This window comes from Bubalus kerabau, chromosome 3, assembly GCF_029407905.1.
Source record: "Bubalus kerabau isolate K-KA32 ecotype Philippines breed swamp buffalo chromosome 3, PCC_UOA_SB_1v2, whole genome shotgun sequence".
NCBI classification, from domain to species: domain Eukaryota; kingdom Metazoa; phylum Chordata; class Mammalia; order Artiodactyla; family Bovidae; genus Bubalus; species Bubalus kerabau.
In genome coordinates, this window is record NC_073626.1 from 172,891,125 (window position 1) to 172,904,747 (window position 13,623).

Consider the following 13,623-nt stretch of genomic DNA (forward strand, 5'->3'; position numbering starts at 1 on the left):
AAAGCTATGGTTTTTCCAGTAGTCATGTAGAGGTCTGAGAGTTGGACCATGAAGAAGGCTGAGTGCTGAAGAATTGATGCCTTTAAACTGTGGTGTTGGAGAAGACTCTTGAGAGTCCCTTGGACAGTAAGGAGATCAAACCCGTCGATCCTAAAGGAAATCAACCCTGAATATTCATTGGAAGGACTGTTGCTAAAGCTGAGGCTCCAGTGCTTTGGCCGCCTGATGCAAAGAGCCGACTCATTGGAAAAGGCCCTGATGCTGGGAAAGATTGAGGGCAAGAGGAAAAGGGGACAACAGAGGATGAGGTGGTTCGATGGCATCACCGACTCAATGGACATAAGTTTGAGCAAACTCCAGGAGATGGTGAAGGACAGGGAAACTTGGCATGCTGCAGTCCATGGGGTCACAAAGAGTCAGACACAACTTAGTGACTGAACAACAGCAACTGCTATTGTCATTGTAATGAGTTTCAGAAAAAGTTCATTTTTCCAAACAGCTGTTATGTTTTTGTGGAAATTCTTTTCCCCATTGCAATGTTTCTTATCAAAGTTGGGGAACCCCCCCCCAAGTCCTTTCCCACAGTGAGGAGAGCAGACTTTGGGAGAAGGGGGAAGCCACTCCAAACGGGATAATCTGGTGTGGGGAAGCAGACAGCGAGACAGTAAAAGGTTGTAGATCTTCCATGGACCCTCAAATCTTCAGTTACCGAAAATTCACAAAATGCATGGTGAAGTGGTTTGTTTGTTTGGAGTGGGTAGGGGTTACGTGAAAACCAGTGATAGAGGAAGCGTCTCAGCCAGGGTGTCTTGGAGAAGAATAGCACACAGAGACCCAGGGACACACCAGCAGGCAGGTGCCCAAAGGAGGGTCTCAGTTTGCAGAATCCCAGGGTCCAAGTTGCCACAGGCTCCAAGGCCAGGCTTAACCAGGTGCCCAGGTCTGTGGGCACCTCCAGGAGCCAAGGAGGACGGAGGGCAGCAGGCAGGTATCAGCAGAGAAGACTGTCCCCAGAGCCCCTGCCATGGGAGCCCCCCTGTCTTTTGTGACCTCACAGGAGGTGGGTGGGTGACTCTTCGCTTCAGGGCCTTAGCCCAAACGGACGCCAGAGCCTTCCCCCAGGGCAGGGGCACACGGCCCCTCGGCGAGGGAGCCGGGACATTAGGCAGCTCCATGTAGGTGCACGCTTAGGTCAGGAGGATCCACCATGAAGAAGGGCAAGAGGAAGAAGTCAGAAACCAGGCGCCGGGGCTCCACCTCCCTGCACGCCAGCTCCGAATCCACCCCCCAGCAGCAGAGCTCAGAGTCCAGTTCCCAGCAGCCTGTCTCCGGATCCAGCCCGCGACCACCCAGCCCCAAGCCCACCTCTCAGCTGCCCAGCTCGGGATCGGCCCCCCTGACACCCAACCCAGCACCCGCCCCACCGCCACCCAGCCCAGGGCCCACCCCACAGCAGCCCAGCTCAGGGTGCACCTCACAGCCCAGCAGCAACTCTACTCCCCCGCAGCCTGCACCCCGAGCCCTCCCAGCTCCAGAAGTCAGCCATAGCCACTCGGCTCGGGACGTCGTGTCTCCAGACCCCAACTCCAAAGCATCCTCTCGGTCCAAGAAAGCAGGTGGGCGGCCTTCTTGCTCAAGTGGTTCTAGGCTTTCTGCTGATGGATCCCAGGGCTGCCCCAGAGGCTGATAACTCTTCTGATTGGGTCGTGATGTACTGATAACGTGTATTCTGGAGCTGTGCAGTGGGGAGTGTGTGGGTGAGGGCGAGGGTGAAGGGTTTGGGGTTCATTTTTTTACCCAAGAGCCCAGGATTCCTGGGTTTTGTCATTCCTCACCATGTTGAGTCTCTCTAAAGACAGCCACAGGGTATTCAGACAGATTAACATTTGCCGTGGCTCGGTGGGTAGTATTAGCTCCTTGGGAGCCATACATACCCAAATAAACACCAACACTGCATTAATAAAAGAATCCAGTGAAGGACAAGGAAGGCGGTCATGCTGCTTTACTCTGTCCTCATCAGGCTGTTTGTGTGCATAAAAGATGCCTAACAATCTAGTCCAAGGAAGATAGTCCAGGTTGGGGAGTTGAGAGCAATCAGGGGAGGCAAGGGCCTTCTGGTATAGGAGACTTGGTTGAGGGAATTGAAGGTTATCTGTCTGTCAGCTGGAAGATATGAGTAGATTTGTTCTATGTTGTTCTCAGATGTCCGACTAAGGACCAATGGATAGGGTTGTCGTATAAAATACAGGCCTCCCTGCCAAATTTCAGATAAATAATAAGTGTGTCCTGAATATTGCACGGGCTTCCTATATTTTTATTTGCTAAGTCTAGCAACTCATCCATGGAAGGCACTGTAGAAGGTAGATTTCTGCTCAACTTTAAAAAGTATCCAACGATTAGCTCTGTCTGAAAATAGAATGGCTGTACAGGGAAAGTGGTCCCCCATCTTCTTGGGTAGCCAGAGTCTGAATGAGCATGGGATTGTGTCGAGAGAACTCGAACAGAGTTCAGGAAGTGGTCTGGTTAATACCATGCTACTAATAATGGTAATAGCTAACGTTCATCACTGAGCACTCACCATGTACCTGACATTCGACTCAGCCAAATGATCTTATTTCACAGTCTTATAAAGGAGATACTAGTATCATCTCCATTTTGTGGATGGGGAAACTGAGGCTCAAGCAAGCGTAACAGCTGCCGCTCATGCAGCTGCTGGTAGCACTAAGAGGGGAACTTCGGTCTATTCTGACTTTAGAATCCTCCCTCAACTGCAGCAATGATCTTCCAATCCTGGAAGGTTTGGTGGTCTTCCCAGGAGGAAGAACATCCTTTCTGAGCTTCTGGATCCACCTTGAGCCAGTGCCCGTGACTCTGTGGTCCTGAGCCCACCACACTTCCAGGACCACAGCGTTCCCTCTCAGATTGTGTGGACATAAAATAAAGGCGAGGAGTAAGGGTGAGTCCTAAATCCAAGTATAGCTGTGACAACAATATTTCTGTGGCTAGGGATCAATCCACTCACATATGGAAATGTTTTGAGTATGATACTAAATATTGTATATGTTATGATCAGAAACATTACTTTGCCAACAAAGGTCCATCTAGTCAAAGCTATGGTTTTTCCAGTAGTCATGTATGGATATGAGAGTTGGACTATAAAGAAAGCTGAGTGCTGAAGAATTGATGCTTTTGAACTGTGGTGTTGGAGACTCTTGAGAGTCCCTTGGACTGCAAGGAGATCCAACCAGTCCATCCTAAAGGAGATCAGTCCTGGGTGTTCATTGGAAGGACTGATACTGAAGCTGAAACTCCAATACTTTGGCCACCTGATGCGAAGAGCTGACTCATTTGAAAAGACCCTGATGCTGGGAAAGATTGAAGGTGGGAGGAGAAGGGGACGACAGAGGATGAGATGGTTGGATGGCATCACCGACTTGATGGACATGAGTTTGAGTAAACTCCAGGAGATGGTGATGGACAGGGAAGCCTGGCGTGCTGCAGTCCAAGGGGTCACAAAGAGTCGGACACGACTGAGCGACTGAACTGATGATCGTCAACCACTGAGATAAACCTTTCTGGATTATGGCCTTGAGAACTGATCTGTAGAACACGAGACTTTCTATTTGCACATCTTTTCATGAATGCGTGTGGCTCACCCCCAGGTTGGTATTCTGTTTGTGGTGGAGGCAAAGCGGGAACTGGTGAGGCTCATCCGTGGTTACAATGGACACCCACTCTTCTGCCAAAGGAATTGTCTCCCTTGGAGCCAGAGTGGGAAGGAATGTTGGTGATAAGGGATGAGGACCTTTAAATAAAGGATGCCATATTCTAAAATACAAATCTTTTCATATGCAGAGAATACTGTAGCTCAAGAAAATACAAGTCTTCCAGAAGAATGTCTGTAATCAAGAAGATGGACAATTTCAAGCCTCAGTGAGGCTGTGGGGAAGTCAAAACCTTCTCACACTGATGGTGGGAATGTAAAATTGTTAAATTGCCATGGAAAACTGTCCGGGAGTTCCTCAAACGGTTAAACATGAAGTTGCCATCTGATCCAGCAATTCCTGATCTGAGTATATACCTAAGAGAATTAAAGACATACATCCACACCAGAACTAAAACAGCAGCATTATTCATTATAGCCGAAAAGTGGAAACAGCTCAGTGACCATCAAATGATAAATGGATAAACAACATATGGTACATCTGTGCAATGAAATACTAGTTGGCAATAAGAAGCGATGATGGGGATTTCCCTGGTGGTCCAGCCGTTAAGAATTGAAATTCCAATGCAGAGGACACAGGTCCCATCCCTGGTCAGGGAAACTAAGATCCCACATGTCTTGGGGCAACTAAGCCCAGGTGCCACAACTACTGAACCTGCGTGCTCTGGAGCCCACACACAACTACAGAAGCCCTCCCATCACAACCAAGCCCCAGTGCAGCCAAAATCAAAGACATGAGCGATGCCAATACATGCTGCCACACAGATGGACCTCAGACCCAGTAGACTAAGTGAGAGAAGGCAGTCTCGAAAAAGCCCACATATTGTATGATTCCATTTATGAAATGTCCACAGTAGACAAATCTATTGCCCAGAACTTCAGGGAGCGGAGAATATGCAGGGCTGCTAATGGGCTTGGGGGAGGACGGAAAAGTTTGGAATTAGTGATGATGGTTGCATACATTCATGAATATATTGAAAGCCACTGAACACTTCAAAGGGGTAAACTTTAGAATGGAAATCGTGTGTCCGGTTTGTTTGTTTGTTTTTTCCCAGTTTTTTAAAAGAAAAAAGATAAGTCTTATCTTTAGAATCCTGTCCCTCCCCTTTCCAGGAAAAGTTTCTGTTGTGGGCAAGTCTAAGCAGAATGGGTGTTGATCACTGGCTTCCTGGGCTTTAGGGTTGGCAGCTCAGTCAAGAAGCCAAGACACGGAATTCCCTGGTGATCCAGTGGCTAAGATTCTGAGCTCCCAACATGGGGGGCCTGGGTTCGATCCTTGACCAGGGAACTAGATTCCACGTGCCTCAACTAAGAGTTCACATGCCGCAACTAAAGATCTCACGTGCCACAACAATGATCAAAGATCCTGCATGCTGCAACTAAGACCCAGGGCAGGCAAATATTATTTTAAAAAATAAAAAAAGGAAGCGGGAGCCAAGGCGGAAGTAGTTACAGGAATGATCCATCCAGGAGTCCTCTTGCAAAACAGCAGAGGGCGCTGTCTCCAAGTTCCTCTGGGACCTGCAGTTCAGGACAGCAATGGAAAATGAGCTTGGGAAAGGATCTCAAAGACGGTCCACTGGACTGGTTGTCTTCTGGATGAATCTGTGAGCTCCAGAAAAACGGAACGTGGCCGCTCTGGTTGCAGGAATGTCAATGCCACCTCTCCTAGGATGTGCAGGCCTCTGCTGCCATCCCTTCCCTCGAATTCCGTGGAAAGAGCCCAAATTGCGAGTTAGTAATCCTGAGCTGAAGCCTGATTCTTCCATCTCCTTACTATCGGGGCACATCTTTGATATTCTTTGAGCCTCGGTTTCCTTATTTGTAAGCTGAGGATAACAATATTCCCCACCCCAGGACTGCTGACAATGAGATGCGATGGATAATGCCATACAGAGCACTGTCCAGGTATGAGCTATTACATGGGTGTTCTCTGTGTTATTTCCAGGTAGCATGCATTATTTCCCCAAGCAGTCGTTCCTCTCTCCTCTACACAGGCCACTGCTCCTCGCATGGACACCTCCTGCAGCAGTGGGCCCCTCACCTCTCTCCTTCTCTGTCCAGCAGGGCCTCTGATTCTAGTGGGCCCACGTGCATTCTGTTCCTGTTCCATTTGCCCCGGCAGCTCTGCTTGCTGGCGTCGTCTGGGCCTCTGCCACAGCCGCATCTTCGATGTCCTTCTGCCTCGGGCCTGGCCGACCATGTCAGGGAGAGGATTCCCAAACCTCCTCACCTTTTACAGGTTCTGTAGCCCCTGGGGGGAGGTGCTGGATCTTGGGCCCACCTCATGTTTGCAGTCCTATGGACAGAGGAGCCTGGCAGGCTGTGGTCCCCAGGGTCTCAAAGAGTCAGACACGACTAAAGCAACTTGGCACGCACACACATGCACTCAGCCTCCTCTGGGGACTCCAGGGCCCAGAGGAAAGCTGCTTCCTCGGGTGGGGCTTCTGGCCTTTTCTGCCTGGACCCCTGCACAGAGAGGTGCCAGTTTTCTCCTTTGGGGTTCATTCTTCTTTGCTACAGAGCACACTCTCCCACAGCCCCTTCATCACAAGCTCCCTGTCACTCAGAAGCTCGGTGAATAAACGCTCTGTCAGGCCACTGCCTCCTTCCATGGCCTGTGCCACAGCCAAAAGCTTCCCGTTCTTGACCCGCATGTGAACTTCCCCCAGAATTTAGAGATACATGTGAATGTAAGTCACGTACCTTTGGTGAGAGGAAGTCCTCCCCCTCCTTCAGCAGGTCTCAGGCTATTCCTGGCAGCCCCACAGGGGTCTGTCCCTGACCCAGTGGCCCCCACCGCCTCACCCTTCTCTTCCTCTCCCACGAAGCCCCCAGGTGGCTGCCACTTCCCCTGGTGGGAAGACACCTGTCCAGGGAACTTCTCCAGTAGCTTTTGCAGTGGCGCAGGGCTACATACAGAGAAGGCAATGGCACCCCACTCCAGTACTCTTGCCTGGAAAATCCCATGGATGGAGGAGCCTGGTGGGCTGCAGTCCATGGGGTCGTGAAGAGTCAGACACAACTGAGCGACTTCACTTTCACTTTTCACTTTCATGCATTGGAGAAGGAAATGGCAACCCTCTCCAGTGTTCTTGCCTGGAGAATCCCAGGGACGGGGGAGTCTGGTGGGCTGCCATCTATGCGGTCACACAGAGTCAGACATGACTGAAGCAACTTTGCAGCAGCAGCAGCAGGGCTACGTACAAGGGCTGGAGCGGGACCGCCACCTCCCCCCAGCTCTGGAAGCCGGGGAAGCCCCACTTATACTCAGATCTCACATGTGTCCAACAGGATACGTCTTCCATCTGGGCATCACCCACCCTAAAGCAGAACCCACCCACCCCCATCTCTATTCTACTCCTCTTCCCAGCCCCTCCCCCGCCAACTCCCCTGTCTTATACATTCTTGAAAATCAGCATCTCTCAGCCTTGTGAATCGAGGCGAACAGATACCCAGGTGTGTTGGGAGAACACGCCAGAGCTAAAATGCTCTGCTACCTGGTACGTCCTGGCTGGGAAGGGCCTGTGCCCGCCCCCACCATTGCCATGATCAGCTGTCTTTCCATTCAGTACATTCATCCATCTGGTGCCAGGGAGTGCCATGGATTCACAAACCACCAAGTAGGAAAACCTCCTCTGCATAGGATGCTAAGCACGGTGAGGGAAACCAGAACAGAGAACTTTACTCTTAAAAATTGTGCCATCCACATGGTACCTGATTCGTGCTCCTTCCGTGGCCACCAGATCAAGGGGGAAGGCCTGCCTTTCCTCCCCACAAGGCCAGGGCCCTAGCTGCCTGCTTCCTTTGCCCCAGGGACCAGTTCTTCACTCATCTTTCTGTTTATGAAATTGCCCTTAGCCTCAGCGGGTCATGGGCTTCCCTGGTGGCTAAGCTGGTAAAGCATTCGCCTGCAATGTGGGAGACCTGGGTTAGATCCCTGGGTTGGGAAGATCCCCTGGAGAAGGAAACGGCTACCCACTCCTGTATTCTGGCCTGGAGAATTCCATGGACTGTATAGTCCATGGGGTCGCAAAGAGTGGCACATGACTGAGAGATTTTCACTTTCACTTTCTACATGATAAGCTACAACGTGCATCTAGAAACTCCGATGCAAACCAGCAAGGGATCTGTGTCCCAAAAGAGATGTTCAAAGCGCTTCGCTCCTGAGCTGGGGTCCAGGTGGATGCTGTGTTATCAGTCATATCTGAGCTGAATCTGGAAGGATTTTAGGATGCTCTTGAGCACACGCATACATGCGCACACACACACATACACACGGCCTATTTTAAAGGGAAAGGATCCCGGGTGGAGGAAAAGGTACAAGCGAGGCTCATAAATAGGAATGTGAAGGGGAGGGGCCGAGGTCCAGTCTGGCCCGTGTTGGGCGTGCACCTAATTCTGCTCAAGTTCACACCTGATTCTGTAACCTTTCCATTTCTATGCAGAGTGGAGTGTTGGCTCTGGCTTTAAATTCATTAAATTAAATTAAAATTTTAATTATTTTTAAATTAAAATAAAATTTTTAAGTGCTTAAATATTAAGAATCTCTGCTTTAGTAGGGTTTTTGTCCAAATGGCTACTGCTTTTTCTGAGTGCCTTCCATGTCTGCCTGCAGTGCAGGAGACCTGGGTTCGATCCCTGTGTTGGGAAGATCCCCTGGAGAAGGAAATGGCAGCCCACTCCAGTACTCTTGCCTGGAAAATCCCATGGGCGGAGGAACCTGGTAGGCTAAAGTCCATGGGGTCGCAAAGAGTCAGACGCGACTGAGGGACTTCATTTTCACTTTGCTCATCCTTACTAGCAGCATCGTACACTTTCCCTTCCCACCTGCTTTGTGGGGGTGTAATATGTGGCTTCTTCAGTTGCCTAATCTCCAGAACAGAGCTATGCGGCAGGACTCCTCCACAACGGGGTTGTGAGGCCTGAGGAGGACACTGGGTGGGAGGGAGGTGTTTAGCACAGGGCCTGGCACACGGCGGCCTTAAGCACCTTGTCTTCTTATCTCTGAGTGTCCAGGGGAGCTGGCATAACAGGCCAGCCCATCCCCGGATCCTGGAGGGAGTCTTGTGGTAGAGCGTTACTGAAAGAGGCTAAAGGAGCTGTGTTCCCTTGAGAGGAGGACCTTTAGCGGGGAGATGGGTGTTCCTGTGATCCTCATGGTTTCCACTTTCCCCTGCCTAGGGATGAGCACTAAAGCCCAGCTGCCCCCAACCCATGGGTTCTCTGCTTTGCTCTGCAGAAGACCTCCAAGAAAACATTCCACTCATCGTAATTCGCGTGCTCCGAGCCCTCGGAACTGTTGCTGTGGCTCTGGGAGCCCTAGGAGCTGCCTACTACATCCTTGAATCTTTGTGAACAAGTCCCCAGGCCCGCAGTCCGGCAGGTATGTGGACCCCTTTCATGCCTGGGGCCCTCTGCAGAGTGATCCTAGAGCCCATCAACTCGCCAGCCCTGTAGCATGGGGAGCGTCTGTCCCTTCTCTGAAAGGAGGAGGTCTTTATGGGGCACCATGACCGCCAGCCTTTCAAGGGAAACGTGAGAGTAAGAGACTCATTTCTGGCCTCAGGGCCTACTGGCATGGCTCTCTTGGGCAGCCCTGGACACTCATGGACAACGCTAGACCCGTTATTGGGATCGTCAAAACAGAGATTTCCCTGTTCCCTGCTGACCTGGGGTGGTTCCTCTCCTCGCAGACACCAGCTAGGAGGAGACAGGAGAGGTGAGCCGGGGGTCCTACACCTCTTGGAGCTTTTCCTAAGAACTTTCTCCCTGTGGTTCCCACTGTTTCCAGCCCTTCTTGTCCTCTGTGAACTTCGTGTTCCACAGAAACCTTCTCCCATCTTTTAAACCACTGTTCTCTTCAGCCTATTCCATCCTGTATTGTGGATGATTTTTACGTACATAGGTGGCCTGTCTCCACCTTCTAGTACAAGATCCCTGAGGGCAGGGAGCCTGCCTTATGCAACATCTTGGATCCTCCCCTGTCTCAGGCTGGGCTCCCTAGTAGCAGAGCCTGAGACAAGGATTTTGGTGCACGGGATTTAGTGAGGGAAAAAGAGCGAGGGAAGGCCAGAGAGGGAGGGGACGGAGCAAAGCAAGGATGAGGTCTCAGCTGAAGTCCACTTAGCCTGGTCCAGGCAGGCCTGGACGTTGAATGACACCCAGAGGGGGTCTAGCCTTGGGGCAAGAGGGTTGGCCTTTCTTGCTTTTCTGTGAGTCAGTCGTTAGCTACTGGGAGAGGTTGGGAGTGCGTGTCTTTGTGAAAAAGTGGCTCCCATTTGGGTGAGGACAAGTTCCTGGGGAAGCAGGCAGCTCTGGGCCATCAGTAGACAGCGTTCATAATTCACAGGACTGGGCAGTGGATGTGCAAGCGCACAAAGAGGACCTGAGCAGGCACTGAGAGCACCTTTTGCCGGGAGCCATCTCCCGGCGTATTGCATATTGAGTGCAGCACTTTCACAGCATCATCTTTCAGGATCTGGAATAGCTCAACTGGAATTCTATCACTGCCGGGAGCCAGCGTGAGGAACTCCGCCCGTGGCAAAGGTCATGAGGAAGGAGGCTCGGCATACGCAAAGGCGGGATCGAGCCTCAGGAGTCCCCCTGGAAATTCTCGAGCATCTACCCCCCAAAACCAGAGTCTGCCTACTTTCTGCTTTGTGCTCTCACCTACACCTCTGACTTTACAGGGGGCTGTCCCCCGCTACCTCTCTCTGAAAAAAGAGTTAACTTACAGCTCCAGTTAATAATTCCTGGGTGTGATAGTGTTTCAACCTACAAACTCTTTTGGAAGTCCTCTAGCCTGCCTGAATAGGTTTTTCCGGCCACATGTGATTGCTCAGAGCCTCCCAGCTGTGAGAGGCATGAGATGTTCTAAACTGTCTAAATACAGATTCCTCTGAGCAGTTAAAAGATTGATTAGAAATTGTATTGGTGAAGGGTTTTTCACTTGTTGGGCCAATGTTTGCTGCTAAGTTTCCATATCCCTTACCTACTGTGTCCCTGGCAGTGTATTGATTACATTCAGGAATGTAAGTAGTAGCTTTAATGTTTGTAACCTTGGACCCTTGAGTTAATTCTTTTTCTTGTTATAGCCCACCACACCTTTGCCCTATAGGAATGCAACTTTATCTAATGCTTTTGGAGGGTGGCGCCTGACTAATCACCTTTAGGGAAAAATAAGTTTTCTGAAGAAAGGGTCTTAAAATGTTAACAGGCCTCCGGGCCAGAAGATGATGCAAATCACCTAAACTTTTGCATATGGTAAGTTTGCAGGAAGAAAGCCTGGCTTACTGCAGGACTCTACCCCTTCCCCCATTATCCTCTGTGCATAACTTAAGGTATAAAAACTACTTTGGAAAATAAAGTGCGGGCCTTGTTCACCGAAACTTGGTCTCCCCATGTCGTTCTTTCTCTCACCTTCTGGCTGAATTATTCAGCCTCTTTTCTCCACTGAATTTCCTCACTGAGCTATCCTTATTCTATTACTCTTTATATCTTTAATTAACATTTAAATAAGCTGTTGTTTCCTGATTCCTTCCTTCTCCGTTCCTCTCTCCTTTTCACTCTTTAGCTCTTTCTCTGTCTTTAGATCTTTCTCTCTTTTCTTTCCTTTTTTCTTTTTCACCTTTTTTTTTTTTTTTGAGGAGAATGTATTTTTAATATGTAAATATGACAAACAGAATATATAAAGAAGCTCTCTAAATCAATAGAAATGTGGGAGAAATATATAAACTGGTATTTCATTGAAAAAAACACAGAATTGTCCTGGTAACCCTCACAAGGAATAAGTGGACACAATTGAAACCCAGTATGCGGCATCAGTGCACCCTCCACATGTCAGGAGATGGTTAAACATATGATACCAGATGATGCCAATTACTGGTGATGTAAAGCAATGAGAATATCGATATAATGGTAAATGGAGAGTACTTGAATCAATAATTTTGGGATAACATCTGGAATTATATCAAAAATTACTTATTTCCCATCTATGACCCTAGAATATGTATTATAGGGTATATAACCAAAAGAAAAGGAAAGAAAAGAGAGAAAGATCTAAAGACAGAGAAAGAGCTAAAGAGTGAAAAGGAGAGAGGAACGGAGAAGGAAGGAATCAGGAAACAACAGCTTATTTAAATGTTAATTAAAGATATAAAGAGTAATAGAATAAGGATAGCTCAGTGAGGAAATTCAGTGGAGAAAAGAGGCTGAATAATTCAGCCAGAAGGTGAGAGAAAGAACGACATGGGGAGACCAAGTTTCGGTGAACAAGGCCCGCACTTTATTTTCCAAAGTAGTTTTTATACCTTAAGTTATGCACAGAGGATAATGGGGGAAGGGGTAGAGTCCTGCAGTAAGCCAGGCTTTCTTCCTGCAAACTTACCATATGCAAAAGTTTAGGTGATTTGCATCATCTTCTGGCCCGGAGGCCTGTTAACATTTTAAGACCCTTTCTTCAGAAAACTTATTTTTCCCTAAAGGTGATTAGTCAGGCGCCACCCTCCAAAAGCATTAGATAAAGTTGCATTCCTATAGGGCAAAGGTGTGGTGGGCTATAACAAGAAAAAGAATTAACTCAAGGGTCCAAGGTTACAAACATTAAAGCTACTACTTACATTCCTGAATGTAATCAATACACTGCCAGGGACACAGTAGGTAAGGGATATGGAAACTTAGCAGCAAACATTGGCCCAACAAGTGAAAAACCCTTCACCAATACAATTTCTAATCAATCTTTTAACTGCTCAGAGGAATCTGTATTTAGACAGTTTAGAACATCTCATGCCTCTCACAGCTGGGAGGCTCTGAGCAATCACATGTGGCCGGAAAAACCTATTCAGGCAGGCTAGAGGACTTCCAAAAGAGTTTGTAGGTTGAAACACTATCACACCCAGGAATTATTAACTGGAGCTGTAAGTTAACTCTTTTTTCAGAGAGAGGTAGCGGGGGACAGCCCCCTGTAAAGTCAGAGGTGTAGGTGAGAGCACAAAGCAGAAAGTAGGCAGACTCTGGTTTTGGGGGGTAGATGCTCGAGAATTTCCAGGGGGACTCCTGAGGCTCGATCCCGCCTTTGCGTATGCCGAGCCTCCTTCCTCATGACCTTTGCCACGGGCGGAGTTCCTCACGCTGGCTCCCGGCAGTGATAGAATTCCAGTTGAGCTATTCCAGATCCTGAAAGATGATGCTGTGAAAGTGCTGCACTCAATATGCAATATGCCGGGAGATGGCTCCCGGCAACCTTTAATTATCAGTTCAGTCGCTCAGGCATGTCCAACTCTTTGCAACCCCACGGACTGCAGCACGCCAGGCCTCCCTGTCCATCACCAGCTCGCTGAGCTTGCTCAAACGGATGTCCATTGAGTCAGTGATGCCATCCAACCATCTCATCCTCTGTCATCCCCTTCTCCTCCTGCCTATAATTATCCCCGTTGTCAAATCCATGTGCCATGAAAGCTTAATAAGTGATGAGGGAGAGGAGAAGGGGAGGCAGTAATGGGAGCTTTTTTTTTCTTTTTTTAAAAAACTTTTTATTTTATATTGGAGTATAGTCAATTAACAATAGTTACTTTCAGGTGGTTAGTTTCAGGAGAACAGCAAAGGGACTCAGCCATATGTATACATGTATCCATTCTCCCCCAGACTCCCCTCCCACCCAGGCTGCCACTTAACCCTGAGCAGAGTTCCCTGTGCTATCCAGTAGGTCCTCATTGGTTATCCATTTTAAATATAGCAGTGTGTACATGTCCATCCCAAACTCCCTAACTGTCCCTTCCCACATCCTTCCTCAGTGGCAACCAGTCCCAGACCTCTAGCAGCCACAGCAGGATGTGTGGTGGGAACAGATGCTCAAAAGCCCAACCCAGAAAATAAGCTCCAGGGAGAGCTCGCCATCT

General features: G+C 49.0%; 1 protein-coding gene across 1 annotated transcript; it reads left to right on the forward strand.

The window, feature by feature from the left end:
• Window positions 1–1,207: 1,207 nt before the first annotated feature.
• On the forward strand, window positions 1,208–10,521 carry SPATA3 (spermatogenesis associated 3). Its single transcript, XM_055574814.1, has 5 exons — window positions 1,208–1,310; window positions 1,413–1,616; window positions 5,792–5,966; window positions 8,967–9,446; window positions 10,203–10,521. The coding sequence occupies exons 1-4, from the start codon at window positions 1,208–1,210 to the stop codon at window positions 9,070–9,072; spliced, it is 588 nt and encodes a 195-aa protein (XP_055430789.1). The 3' UTR covers window positions 9,073–9,446; window positions 10,203–10,521.
• Window positions 10,522–13,623: the final 3,102 nt, after the last annotated feature.

Excerpts from the sequence above, each read along its gene's own strand:
- SPATA3 (XM_055574814.1), top strand. The coding sequence starts at position 1,208 with ATGAAGAAGGGCAAGAGGAAGAAGTCAGAAACCAGGCGCCGGGGCTCC. Across the intron at positions 1,311-1,412 it reads GCAGCAGAGCTCAGAGTCCA|CACCCGCCCCACCGCCACCC; the intron begins GTTCCCAGCAGC and ends CACCCAACCCAG. Across the intron at positions 1,617-5,791 it reads CTCTCGGTCCAAGAAAGCAG|GGCCTCTGATTCTAGTGGGC; the intron begins GTGGGCGGCCTT and ends TCTGTCCAGCAG.